This window comes from Marmota monax, unplaced genomic scaffold (assembly GCF_021218885.2).
Source record: "Marmota monax isolate L192 unplaced genomic scaffold, Marmota_monax_Labrador192_F-V1.1 WCK01_AAM20220418_F8-fsc00208, whole genome shotgun sequence".
Classification (NCBI taxonomy): domain Eukaryota; kingdom Metazoa; phylum Chordata; class Mammalia; order Rodentia; family Sciuridae; genus Marmota; species Marmota monax.
The window spans coordinates 1,582,953-1,597,346 of NW_026693914.1; the positions used below are offsets into that span (position 1 = coordinate 1,582,953).

The 14,394-nt window shown below is 54.7% G+C and overlaps 1 protein-coding gene across 6 annotated transcripts in view; it reads right to left on the reverse strand.

Moving 5' to 3' along the window:
• Slc39a11 (solute carrier family 39 member 11) overlaps positions 1-14,394 on the reverse strand; it is a 395,002-nt gene that overhangs the window by 53,522 nt on the left and 327,086 nt on the right. For all 6 annotated transcript variants that reach the window (XM_046463436.2, XM_058585298.1, XM_058585297.1 and 3 more), the window contains one exon: positions 4,394-4,463. In XM_046463436.2, the coding sequence (XP_046319392.1) occupies positions 4,394-4,463 (70 nt within the window). The remainder of the gene's footprint in view (positions 1-4,393; positions 4,464-14,394) is intronic.

A 14,394-nucleotide genomic window follows, 5' to 3' on the forward strand; every position in this document is an offset into this window, starting at 1 on the left:
TTTTTCCATTTCTGAAAAGTTTTCATCCTTTTTGCTATTACTGCTGCATTTCTTGATTTCTCCTCTGGTGATTCCTACTAGAAAAGATGAAATTTTTCATTCCATGTCTTTTAATTTATCATTCATAGTTCCATCTCTCTGCTTCTTTATGCCACATGCTGAGTGATTTCCTCAGATTCAATCATCCACTTCATTAAATCTACCTTCAGTTGCATCTCATCAGTTAACTATTCTACTAAGTTTTCATTTTAATGTCTATATTTTTCATTTCAAACTGTTCTATTTGGATTGTCTTTTAAATCTGTTCTCTTGGAAAGCTATCCTATTTTATTGTAATAATTTCCATCCCTTATTAAATATTAAAAAGCCTTCTCATTTTTGTAGCTTTATAGAGTTTTTTTTTTTAATAAACCTTTGCTTTAGATTGGTTTTAGTTATGTAGAAAAGCTCAAAGTTAATATAAACTGTTTCTATACATCCTGGGCCTAGTTCCCTTTTAAAAAAAGAAATATATATTTTATTGGTGGTTCCCCATTGTTAACCTCTTACATACAGTGATGTGTTTATTCCAATCGAGAAACTTATACTGGTACATTACTATACTCCACAGTGAATTCAGATTTCACCAGTTTTCCCCTAACATCCTTTTCTGTCCCCGGATCCCATCTAGGACAGCCCCTTGCATTTAGTGTCCTAAGCCTCCTCTGTACTGTCAGTTTCTCAGACTCTTCCGAGTTTTGAGGCGGCGGGTCAGGTATTTTGTCCCTCCACTTGGGTTTGTCTGATGTTTTTCTCATATAGTTTGATTATATATTCGGTTTTCTGGATGTGATCTTTCCTCAGTGGTAATCTGTTGCCTATGTGATTTGTCCCTGTTTCATCTTTATTTTCGTGTGATCTTATCTTTACTTGGGAATTGCTCTCTTTACCCCCAGGTGTCTGGTGAGCTTGTATAGCAGGAGGGTCCCTTGGAAGGGTTTTAGGTTTGTTCTTACAAAACCCTGAAGATTGTTTAATTCTCCTAGACCCAGTTTTTATGTTGAATCCTGTGTTTGTGTTTTCTGGGACATGATCAGGTATATACATTTGAACCTAATAACCCTGTCTGATGCAGTCACGGGTCTGGGTAGCTTGCAGATGATCTACTGTATCTGGTACCCTGTCTCTCCATCCAAGATCCTGGAGAGAGCCGAGTTCTATGTGCAAGTTCCTGGCCAGGGGGTGCAGCTCTGTTGGCAGACAGTGCCTGCGAGCCATGGTCTTTGTGCCAGGATGCTTCCGTGCCCTGACCTCCACGGGCAAGGCTCACCTCCATCCACCCAGACCAATGGGGAGCACTCTGCCTTCGGTTCCTCCCTTTATGGCCGGCAGGTGGCATTTCTTTCTCCTTCTTGGTCCTGGGTATGTACAAGCCAGGTTTGCTCCTCGGTTTACTTGTAAAGGGACATCAATGTCAGTTGAATTCACCATGTTACTAGAAGGACTAGGGACAAATTTTAAGCTTCTTAGAAGAGCTATGGCCTCCAAATCACGTTTTCTGTAGTGACTGAGCACAACATGGGGCACGCGGCAGCACTCACTCAACAGTAAATGAAGGAATGAACGAGCGGGGACCAAGAGGCCAAGCACCTGCAGCCTTAGGGAGCCCTCAACAAAGCCCTGACTGGGTCCAGGAGACTGGGAGCAGACAGCGAGCGGGGGTAGCGTCCCCCTACCAGTGCCCTAAGTCCTGGCGGCCCTGCCTCGTGCTGCCTGCTCCCCCTGTCGATCATGACTCCTTGCTGGCTCCCCTAATGGAGCTGTCCGTGACTTCGATCACCTGACAGTGTGACTACCTTCCCCAACTCCAGGAGGAGTCAACTGAGAACCTGGGAGGGCCTTGAAACCACTCACGCAGCCAAAGGTGCACGGTGGAGCTGCAGATGGTGTTCTAGGGCAAGACGCTGCCTCCACGTGGGGACACCACTGGGGCCCCCCCTCAGCTCTGCAGGGCCTGCCTCTCCAGACCCTTCCTCATGGGGACACCACTGGGGCCCTCCTCAGCTCTGCAGGGCCTCTCTGGACCCCACACACGGACCCTGTGGGAAAATGGGGAGCCGCGTCGCTCAGGCTCTCCGTAGGAACAGGCAGAGCATGGGCCCCACCACCTGCTGGGCTGGGCACCCCGGGGCTATGGGACAGCAGGGCCTCCATCCAGCCCACAATTCTTCCAGGGCCTCTCCTCTTGGCTGCCCAAGCAGGAAGTTCTTGCTAGCCGCTGCCCTCCGTCCCTCACCTCCCACGAAGCCAGTGTTAGCATGAGCTGAAGGCCAACAGGAGTGCTAACGAGGCTTGCCTGGGGACTGCCCTGCCTCTGTCACCTACAAGTAAGGTCACGGGCATTCAGAAGGGAAGGAGCCGAGTCCACACTACAGGTGGGGTCCTCAGTGGGGGGTGGCTGAAGAGCAGGGTCTGCGAGGGAGAGGGCTCTTCCCCTTCCCTGTCTGCAGCCTTCACTGCAGGGAACCCCTCCCCACTCTGGAGGGTACAGTGACAGCATTGGCAGAATGGCACCAGCAGGTCTGTCCCCCGAGCTGACATGCGGGTGGATGGGGGCTTCTTGGGCCTGATGCTCCTGAGCAGAGGGTCTTTGTGGCTGGAAACGTCCAGGCCTGCTGCCCCAGCCCCAGCCCAGGTGGAGGACCGGCTGGGGCTTATGTAACTCCGAGAGTGTGTCTGGGGGAAGGGAGGAAGTGGGACGGAAGTGTTTTCGCTCCAGTTCCTTCAGAAATATTCATAAAGATTAGCAGAAAGTGCAGGTGACAGACAGAGGGATATTGGAGTTGACGTCGAGATGTCATGGGGGACACGGTGCCACAGAAAGAGCCCGGCCTGTGAGTGCAATGCCCGAGGCACGGCTGTCACTTGCGGGCACAGGCCTTGTGTGGCGTGTGCCATTTCCTGTGCTCCGGGAGGACCTGGCCTTTGAGAGCTTATAAGGTCAGCCCCTGGGGGCTCCTCACCCGCTGCCTGACTCCGAAACTTGTCTTGGTCTAATGAAGTCAAGATCAAAAAGGCTGTGCCACGGGCCAAGCGCCCAGCGCCCCCCCCCCCCGAGCCCGCAGAGCAGTCCGCGGGTGCTCTGAGTCATAATCAGCCTTGTTTTCGGTGACATTTCTAACGTTCTAAAGGCCCTTCCTTCCCCACCTACCACCTCATTTGATTTGGATAATCGGCATCACTTTCAGGATGAAGCAGATCAGGAGTGAGGAGCGGTCGCCCCAGGGAGGAGGGAGTTGAGACCAGGCCCCCCTGGACCAGGGACACGGAGCCATTCCTTGGGGTGGGGGCACAATGTTGGGGGCTGTGCCAGTCTGAAGGCGTGGACGGAGCCTCTGAGGTGAATGATGTTTTTAAGCGACGGTCAGTTCCCAGGTCTGTAGAACGTGCATGTGCACCTGAAGTTCACCTGTCACTGTGCCCAGAGGTCTTCACCCGACCAACCCCAATCATTGTCCCCACTCATCGTTACTGTCTCTTCGTGCCCTGAGGGCCATGGAACCTGCAGCTCCTTGGTGGAGCTCCCCTGCCTGGCGTCTGAGGGACCCCCGTGGTCCCACGGTCGTGACCTCGTGAAGTCCCTGCTTAATTCAGGGGCCGGGGAGGAGGAGAAGCGGTTACAGGGCTGGTGGCCGTCTATGGAGGTGGGTAAACAAGATGTCGAGGTGACAGGAGCTCTGGCTTGGTCAGCAGGGTGCCTGGTGGTGACAGGGAACCCTGGAGGGGGAGGTGCCACCCAGCAGCAGGCGGAGACGGTCAACCAGCCCTGGAAACGCTGGGGAGGGAGCAGACCCACAGGAGTAAGGAGAGGAGTCTCCGCGGGAGGTGGACGTGGGTGTCACCCACAAACAGACAGAAAACAAGGCCCGGGAATGCGAAGGCCGTCCAGGGAGCGCAGGAAACCAAGAGGAAGGAGGCTCCAGAGACAAATCCTGGGGTCCCCGGCATGTGAGAGGGGTCATAGGGTGAGACACACCGGTGCACCTTCCTGAGGCAGGTCTAAGGGGCCCAGGGGAGCTCAGTGAGGAGGGAGGGAGGGAGGGTTCAGAAAATGGGGCCACTGTGACCCTCGACCGCTGTCCCTGCCACCCCGGGTCTCTGCACATGCAACATGCCTACAGAACAGCCTGCGGCCAGAACCACTTTCTATCTGCAAAATGCTCACCCACTAGAGAGCCAGTGGCACAGACCTGCTTCTCTGAGGACCTCTGACAGGTGTGACCTCAGCCAGCCTGTCTCAGCCCCACGTGCTAGGGGGGCATCTCCATCGCGGCCAGGCAGCTCACCTGGGTGATACGCACCTCGGCAGCACCTCATGTGCAGGACCTGCCCTGGGCTTCTGGTGCTGACTTACCTGGCGCTCTCAAAGGTGGCAGATGCCGTCTTTTCTACAGCCCCAAATCCAACTCCAACAGCAAGGCCCTCTGAAAGGAACACACAAAAGAAAACACGGCAGGTTAAGAATGATTTTCTGATCAGCAATGTCACCATCACCTCTGCTGGGTCAGACTGGGGCCTAAACCAGGGTCTCACCAACAGTGTGGGGTGGAGGTTGGGGCAAACCTGGCCTGGTTTTGCATGGCCTGCAAACTAAAGATGATTTAACATTTTTAAATTGTTTTTAAAAAATCAAATAATATTTCATGACATGTGATAATTCCATGCCATTATGATTTTAGTATCTACAAATTAAGTTTTAAGGCCACACAGCCGGGCTCATTAGTTGATGAATTATTAACTTCAGAATTCATACTACTAAGCAGAGCTGAGTAGCTGTGACACAGACCGAATGTCCTGAAAACCTAAACCGTTTACGATCTGGCCCTTCAACAGTGTGTGATGACAACCTGAACATGTGGGGCTTTTGCTTATGAGCTCATGTGACAAAAAGCCTAAGAGTCTCATGAGAGCCCAAGGACATCATTGGAGACAAATTAGGCCCTCATAGTCGCAAAATGACTGCGCCCCTCCAGGCACTTCACCTAAATCCCAGGCAGGAAGAAAGTTAAAAAGGCATAAGATTTTCTTTATTGAGCTTTTGTCTCCTGACTGGGGAAGGGAAGCCTTTTCTGGCAGACCTCCACTTGAACCTCCTGGGCCAGAACAGAGGCACGTGCCACTGTGAATGAGAATGGCCCCAGGCCCAGAACACTAAGCCTCCATGACAGGTTCATGTGGGTCCTGATCTCTCGCTCGGGTTGGGACCACCCTTCCTCTCTGTGCGCCACCAGAATGAACGGGGACCTCGTCAGGAGGAGGGGGAGGGTGGCAGAAACACCGTCACCAGAATGTGCTTTGGGATGACTGTCCTTCAAAGAGCATCCGGGCTCTTGAAGGCACCACCTCGGGTGGGGACAGCTGGGGTCGACTCCAGGCCGCGTGGCTCTCGTCCAGCCTGAAGCCGGAAGGCGGAGGAGGCGGTTCTCGAGCCGTGTCCAGTGGGGCTCATGGACTGACGGAGCTCGCCCACCCTGCCTCTGGCCCGTGGAGGGACCTGGGGTGGAGAAGGGCCCCAGCCCAGCTGGGACCGTGGGAGGTGCAGCCTGAGGCACCCACTCTGACATCCCTGGGGCAGTGCACGGCTGCCCTCCACCCACCAGGGCCTGCCAGGTCCAGGCCAAGGGCTTCTCTTAAGGGCCAGAGGGGAACTTCTTTTTTTTTTTCCTTCTTTTGGTCCTGGAGATTGAGCCCAGGGGTCTTAACCCCAAGCCACACCCCCAGCCCTATTTATTTTGAGACCGGGTCTGGCTAAGTTTCCCAGGGCCTGGCTAAGCTGCTGAGGCTGGCTTTGAATTTGCGATCCTCCTGCCTCAGCCTCCGGAGCCACTGGGACTACAGGTGTGTGGCACCACTGTACCCAGAAGAGGGGACTTTCTTATGAGGAGGGAGGAGGGCAAAGCCTCCCGAGTGAGAGGGGCTTTTGGAGACTCAGTGTCTCTGACTTGTTTCTGTCCTTGTGTCCTCTTCAGCTGGAGTGGCCTAGGACACCTGGAGGCACAGGGGACAGGAAGGCTGCTTCCGATGTCCCAGGTTAAGGAGAGAAAGCCCCTGGGGCCCAGACTGGGGCCAAAGGCCCTGCGAAGGTGGGAAGGGCTCCTCTCGGCCTCGTTTTGACCTTTGTGCCCCATCTCCCCCGGGCCTTATGGGGTGAACAAAGGCTGCCTGACAGCTGGTTGAGAGTCTGGAACTCACTCCCCACCCAGTGGCTTCCCAGGTTTCTTACAACCGCAAACCCTGGGACGCAGAGTTCTAGGACCGTAGAAGTGGTGGGCACCCCTGGGACCGGCTGGTGTGACATTCACAGTCACATGATGGGTAGGGGCGTCTTTCTGAAGCCACAAGGCATCGGGGTTCCTGGACCCGTCTCAGCATAAGTGGAGCACGTGACAGCACCCCAGAGAAGGCCCGACACTCCCTCAGCCACCCCCGAGGCAGGAGGAAGCCAGCCAGGTCAACATCGCCAGAGCGACAGGCTCGTCCAAGCTGAGGGTTTAAATCAAATTTCAGTTTATCTTTAAGGGACCTGATGTCAACCCGTAATCACATCTGCCACCTGCTGAGCCCTCATTTGCCAACGTTTTCCTCTAGGGTGACGCTGGGTTCCAATCAGGTCTTGTTTTGAGATCACAGACTGTCGAGGGTTCTTGCCCTTGGGAATGCGGGGTGGGGTGGGGCTTGGTGGCCTTTTGGGGGCCAGGCACCAGGTGGCACGCCTTACACATGAACTGCAGGCAGGAACTGTCACCTCCTGGCTCTGGAGCAGAGAGAAAGGTGCTGGGGAGCTGGCCCAAGAGCCAGGAGGGTTCTGATTCTGGGGTCCCATCTCCCAGAAATTCTCAGAATGGACACTACATAGAAGCCACAACCCGAGTGAGGTTTGATACACTTCAGTACTTCAAGATCTGCCCCATGTTGGTGAAGCTGAATTTCAGGACAGGCTGGGGCGGCTGTCTGAGGACTCGGCCGACTTCCCACTGATAGGGAACAGAAAGACACGAGTGGTGGGAACATGAGATTCAGGGAACGATTCCATAACCTGGGCCCACAAGCTTTCTTTTTATAAAAAAACAACGTACCTGCCGCCCTGCCTGGCTTATGTGAACAGGATACGTTACGCTCCTCAGCAAACTACCTGATCTCTGCAAGAGAAATGCAGGCCTGAAATGCTGCTCAGAACACCACTGATGCCCTGAAGCAGGGTGGAGGGGAATCCTTGTGACTTTACGCAGACCACACAGATCCCAGAACGAGGGAAATAAGGACAATTCCCCCTAAAACAAAAAAATCTGTAAGGACAGGTTCCAATTAGAACCAGTCAGCATGGGCCAAAGGGACCGAGAGCTCTCCTGCGCAGTGGGGACTTGAAAGTCTGAGGTCATTCTGCTGTCAGTCAAAAGTCAAGGTGGGCCTGGGCAGGACCCTCTTTCCCTACCATTCAGTAAACTCATGCCTGCTGCTCTGAGCGGCGCGTCTGAGATCTTTCTGGCATGATCACAGGAACCTGGGGGAGAAAGGACAGCCATGGCTGGAGCCCTGACACACCACCAGGGGGCAGGAGGCAGCCCGCTGGGTGCAGAGATGGCCACGCCCGCGGTCAGCAGGACGCAGAGTTAGAGGAGCCTCGGCTTCGGCCTCCTGACCTGCCTCCTCCGTTCAAGGGGCCCACTGTTTACAAACCTGCTGCTCTCTGCCTGCCACGACCCACTCCCGAGGTAACAGAGGGTCTCTAGGTTGAAGATCTTCCCCAGGGAAGGTGTCAAAAGCCAGGGAGGGACTCAGGGCATTTCCTGACACCAAATGGACACACGAATGCTCCCAACAGCTCCAGAGAGGGTCTGCTCAAAGTGACACAGCTGAGGAGGGACGCAGCCAGACCTGTCCCCATTCTGTTCCCCTCCCCCAGAGGTCCTTTGGATGCTCAGCAGAGATACAGAACACATCGACCCTCTGGCTGCACTGTAACCTGCGCCAGGCCAACAGCAGGGGACAGGCCACACATCCACATTCTGTGAGAGTGTGCACAGGGGCGCCTCCTCCTGCCTGTCCTCCGCTGGCGCAGGGAAGGGAGCCTCCACCTGCTGCCTCTAAAGCCCAGGCTGACCTGGGAGGCGGCCACCCCAGGCTTCCCCTGGATGGAGCCAGGGCAGGAGGAGGGAGAGGTAAAGGGGGAAGAGGACACACGGGTCACTGAGCCCAGAGCTGGGAGTGGTACCTGGGAGCCAAACGAATGAGAAGCTGAGACAAATCACGCACACGGGGTGGACATAAATTGTAGGCTGGAGGTGGACGCTGAAGAGCAACAGATGGGCAAGGAACCCGCTGGGTGGAGGACGGCAGAGATAAAATGCCGCCTGGCGCGCCTCCCCCAGGTGTTCCACCCAGAGTGCAAATGAGGAAGGTAATTAAGCCGAGAAGCCCCTGTGACTGGGACGTGGTTAGCAAGCTGATGCCCCTCCTCACAGCCACTGCCATTAGCTCTGGCACAGAGAGAGGTGGCACCTGGATTGGCAGGTCCTTGTTGGCAGCAGGAGGGCGTCTCCAGGACCTACTGCCGGTGAGCACGGACACAGCCCGGCCAGCCCTCTCATGGCCCTGGAGGGGGACATGCCTGCCTCCCGCTGCTGCACACCCAGCACCTCCAGCTCTCTAGCACCTCCATTATGGCAAAGAATGATGTGGAGACAGACTCAGGCTCAGATCCTGGTACCCAGGACGACGGTGCTGCGCTTCCAGGGTGTCTGTGCTGAGTGAGAGGTGCCAGCCATGCCCAGGGCAGAGTTTTTCCCTGCTGGCATTCTGTTGTGGGGGACGATCCTGGGTGTTGAAGGATGCCAGGCAGCATCCCTGCATTAACTCACTAGACGCCAGTAGTACCCTCTGCTCCATTTGTGACAAATATGTCTCCAGAAACTGCCCACTGTCCTCTGGGGGTGGGGAGGGGAGACCCACAATCACTAGGACTCAGAGCCACTAGTTAGGAACAGGGTTGGCCTTCCACCCACAATAGTTGTTCTCTTTTCCACAAATTTAAGTGACTCTAGAAGATTCTCAGTTTAAGTAGGTGGTAGGAAAATACAGGTTTGCAAACAAGCATTTTCTCCTTCAATGGAGGGCTAACAAGCTCTTTGGTTAAAGACAAGGGGAGGAGCTTGCAGGTCTTTCTTGCCAGTCTCCGAAACACCAACATCCGTGCCATCTGGGCTTGGATGGATGTCTTAGTTCCTTTGGGCTGCTATAACAAAACATCACAACTGGGTAGCTTAGGACAGAAATGTGTTTCTCACAGTCCTAGAGTTTGGGAAGCGCAAGATAGAGATGGTGTCCTGGTTATAGAAGGTGCCTCCTTGCTGGGTCCCCACGTGGTAGGAATGGGGAGGGGGCCTCTCTGCAGCCTCTGATCTCATCCACAGATGCTCCATTCTCACCCATAACCACTTCCCCACCGCCTCCTGACACCATCTCATGGGGGTGAAGACCTCAGCATATGACCCCCTTTTGGGACACAAACATGCAGAGCACGGCACCTGGTGATCATGGGTGTTGATAATGGGGACAGGAGGGAAGGCTGTGCAGGACAGTTGGAGGAGCACAGCCATCTGGTTCAGCTGTGCCCACTGCTGGGGTGGACCAGCTCCCCCACAGCTGCACGCGACAGCCTTCTCTCCAGCCTGGCGATGCCCCTGGGAAGGGGCCCAGCGTGAGTGGGGCTTTAAAACAGAACACACCTGTCCCGGGTGGTCAGACCAGGGCTGAAGTCGTGGGCTGCCATCTCCCTTGATCTGGGCTCTAAAAGGCCTCACTGCAGCTCACCAATGCACTCCCCTCGGGTGGCTTTCCCATCGGGGACTCCTGCTAGACTCGCGGCAGATTAAAAGCTGAGGGTCTCCCTCGTGTGCTGCTGTGAGGTCACGGTCCTCTGTCCTATGCCCGCACCAGTGTTGGCATACATGTTCACGGATGCCCCTAAATCCTGTTTTGTGCTGTCCATGCACCAGCTGGACCTCTGGTTGAAGAGCTCATGATGTCAGTTCTGGAACTCGTGGCCAACAGCAGCCTAGGAAATGTCAACAGAAAGGCCACACAGGAAACAAGGGGCGGTGCTGACTTTCCCTGAGCAGGGAAGATCCCGCAGAGGCTTAATACATGCCCAATGCAGCTGACCACCACCCACCACCACCAGACCCCAGGGGTGAGACACGACGTGAACTGGAGGGGCTCAGTCACTGCCATCTCCACTGGGGACAGAGTAAGAGACAATGATTGAATTTGCAGCCAGAGGGTTGTAGGCCAAGGAAAGGGAATTATCCTGAGGGAGGATGGCTTTGAAACACCTGATTAATCACTGGAGGAAGGACAAGCGCATCCTTCCCCGTGTAGGGAAGGGTCTCGGGGGAGGTGGGCTACTCTGCCTGGGGAGGACAGTGACAGGAAGAGAAGGGCGGAGGGGGTGGCCTCACAAGGTCCCTACAGCCAGATGATGCTTCGGCACTAAACACGGGCTCAGTGCTAGGAGCGAGTCCCGACAAAGCCTCGTTAGAAGACAGAAAAAGAACCAGGCTGGGCATCCGTTGCAGGAGGGGGATCACAGGGGCCTGGGGACGGGAGTGTCCATCCCCAGCGGCATCAGGAGCTCCTCACAGGGCGGGGGTCTTGCCTTTGACTGCTCCTCTGTTCCTGCCTGCCTGGGAACTGGCACGAGGCTTGGGGTGGGGCGTGGGAAGGATGCTGGTAAGAGGGCAGGGTCGCCTGGTACCACGGTAGGGGCCTCCTGGCTCCTGTGAGTTTATTGGGAGGACCCACAGGCCTGGCTGAGGCTCATCATGGTGCGGCCAGCTGAGCCTGCTGCAGAGCCTGTCTGCCTAGCGATGAGCCGATAACCCTCCCGGCCAGTCTCTGGCCCCAGATGTCTAAGCAGGAAGCGAACCAGGAAGGACAGGACTCTGATCAGATTACACATTTATTAACCAGAATGTTGGTAGAACCAGCTGTGGAGCCTGGGGAAGGCTGGACAAAGGGCAGATATGATGCTCCAAGGGCTAATTTTCTTGATTCCGTTTCCTAGTGTGCATAACTAGCCCTGCTATTCCTGCTGGACAAAGGTAAGTGTTGGGAGAGATGAAGAGCTGATTTCCAGAAAAGCTGAATTTAACTCAGATTCTTATCCATAAAGTTACTTTTTTTTTTTTTTTTTTGGTACCAGGGATTGAACTCAGGTACTTAACCACTGAGCCACATCCCCAGCCCTTTTTGTTTTTTTGAGACAGGGTCTTACTAAGTTGCTGAGGCTGGCTTTGAACCCATGATCCTCCTGCCTCAGCCTCCCAGGCTGCTGGGATTACAGGTGTGCTCCACCACGCCTGGCATGAAGTCACACCTTAAAGTTGATTAAGAGATGCCGCTAGCTGGAGGTACTCTAACACGAACCTCCCTATAATTAAAACGACCACTTCCCCATTACTATTTGCAAGTATGTCTTTCCAGCACATTCTACTGTCTCATGGTGGGCCCCACTTACACTGTGATGGACCCTGAAAATGTCACCCTCCTCTTCCTGCTGCTGCTGCCTACTAGGACTGAGTCCAGCTCCAGTAGAACACGGGGAAGGAGGTGTCTCATGTGTATGGAGGAGAAGAGAGACAGCCACATCTTAAAACACGGAGGGAGTCCATGACACACCCACGTAAGGGAGTCAGTCCCAAATTGCTCTTGTTGGTAGGAACCAGACACACATGGGACCAGATCCCTGTGTTCCCACGAGCACAAGGGCGAGAATCCCTCTGCTCCACCACCCAGCCCTGCCCATGCCAGACTCTCACCTTTGCCCAAGGCCCTTCAAGGTCTAGTGCCCACACCCGGGCCTGCCCTGGATCTCTGGGACTAAGGCTGCTGGCCCGGGTGTGGGCAGGCAGGGCACCATGATTCGGCTCCCCGAGCCTCTGTCTGCCCCGTGGAGCCCAGGGCCCTCCTTAGTGGTAGGGTCTAGGGACTGATAGGGAGCCAGGAGCAGGTCGAGTGAGTTCTGACTGGGGAACTACAGGGGAGGAACCAGGGTGGAAGTCTCCGAAAACTCACGATCCCCTCTGTCCTGCCAGCAGGGGTTATGGTGAAATCCGTGTGCTGAGCGTCCTACCCAGGATGCGCTCCCAGGAACTCTCAGTGGTGGCTTTCAACCAACCATGCCACAAAGGCTCCTGAATCAGAGCCACACCCATCACGGGGCCACCAAGTTTCTCTCCTCCCTTCCAAAGGCCATGGCCCTGGGGAGCCAAGGGCTGCTGGGGTCTGTGGGCAGCGCTGTGTTCTGGGGAACCTGGTAAGTTAGCAACAACGCGCTTTGGGGGTTACCGAGCGCTGGCAGCCTGACCCACTCTGCAGATGCGAGGAGGGAGTAGTGAGGTCAGAATGGATTGCTGCTCTCAGACAAGCATGCCCCATGGTAAGTGGGTCTCAGGCAGCCCCGGCAGGTGGGCTCTCTGGTCTCTCTGAGGAGCTGGGGCTGCAGATGGAGGTTTTGCTAAGCACTATGCCCAGCCCAGTCGATGGGGTAGTTATCCCAGTCCCCCCGCCTGCACACCAAGGGCAGGAGGTCCCCAGCACGCGGACCCAGACTCTGGGAGCCCAGCTTCTTCTCTGGGGCATGGAAAGGAAGCCTAGGGAGCTCTTCTCCAAGGGAGGGCTGGGGGTGCCTGGGCCACCACAAGCCAGGGAGCAGATGAGTCTGCCCTCCACCTGCGCCCCCTGGGGGCCAAGAGCCACTTATGGAAACATCCTGCCCAGAGGCTCCTACAGCCCTAGGGACAGGGATGGGGACAGTGGCTGATCCTCTCTTCCTCCCCTGATTTCAGGTGCTGCAGGCTGGGTCCCCGGCTGGGCAGGCAGCCTCGCCAGGTGACTTGGTCACACGTGCAGGTGTGCACGGTGGTGGCCCTGGCCTCCCCTTACCCCGTTTCTGTAATTCTCTTGGTCGTGAGCACCTAAAGAAAATGGGAAGAAAGGATTTTTCTTAACCTCTTTAGAGGACTGTGAATCAGATTAGACGCTGGCAGTTCTTTCAGAGTGATGAATAACCCAGGGTGCAGGTTCATTTATCACTCTGTGTATTTGACTCCCACCAAAGCAGACCTGATGAATACCAGTATAAGTTGTTAAAACAACATTTTTTTTTATATGATTGAACCAGGGCATTATACATACAAGGCAAGCACTCTGCCACTGGGCTACACCCCACACCCTGTCGCCCTTTAAAAATTTTACAGAGACACAGAGCCTCACTAAGTTGTCCAGGCTGGCCTCCACTTGCGATCCTCCTGCTTTAGCCCCCCCATCCCTGGTGTGCACCATCACGCCCGGCTAATGAGCATAGCAACATGCTGTTTTTTAAATTCATTAGTATTTAGAGGGTGTTGATGACACTACTCTCTCCTCTCTAGGGCTTTAATCTGTTAAGTCCTTCTAAACACTGAGCGATACAGTCCACCTTCTTCCTACCCCTTCTTTTTCCCCTCCTGTCACTCATCAAGTTACAGCACTGGATACTGTTCTGTGGAAATACTTCATCTCTGCTTTATCCAGACCAACTCAAGAAGAAATTCCAAATTAGAAGTGAATTTACAACAGTGGGGTGATAACCTATTCTTGTTTACGTAGCCAGTTTGTAGATGAAGAAAAACAAAGACAGCCCGAGACTCTTCCCCCAGTCCCCAGGATCAAGGGGATTCTTTCTCGACACCTTTGGCACTCTCCACATCCTGGGTCCTAATCCTCCCTCCATTCCTTCCTTCTTATTACTTTTAAACACCACAGAAGACTGACCCTGTGACCCCTCCTAAGCGGGCAGTCAGTGGCCTTCAGTAACCCACACCCCCGTGTGGCCACCACCCCGCTCCATCTCCAAGAAGACCCTTTAACCGTCCCGTCAAACCCCAGCTCTCCCCAGCCCTGGCCACCCTGGCTCTGCCCTCTGCATCTGCGACTCTGGCTACTCGGGAGCCTCGGGTAGGAGGAGCCACCTGTCCTGTCGTGTGATGTCACCCTCCCGGCACACGCCACTGCCCCTTGCTGTGTTCCTCCTCCATTCCGTGAGCTCCTTAAACCCCTGCGGAATGCGTGGGCGACAGACCTCTGAATTCTTTCATATATAAAAGTAAGTCTGATTGTTATATGCAGTTAAACTATGTGACTTCATGGTTTAACTGGATATAAAAGTCTAGGCCCCAAATCACCTCTCCTTAACACCTCCAGGGCTTTGTCCCCTTGTACCCTGGTGTCTAGCTGTTGCCGAGAAATCTGATGGTCACCTGATGCTCGTTTCCTTGCCGTTGAACTGACTTCTCTCTCTGGAAGCCCTTAAGCTTC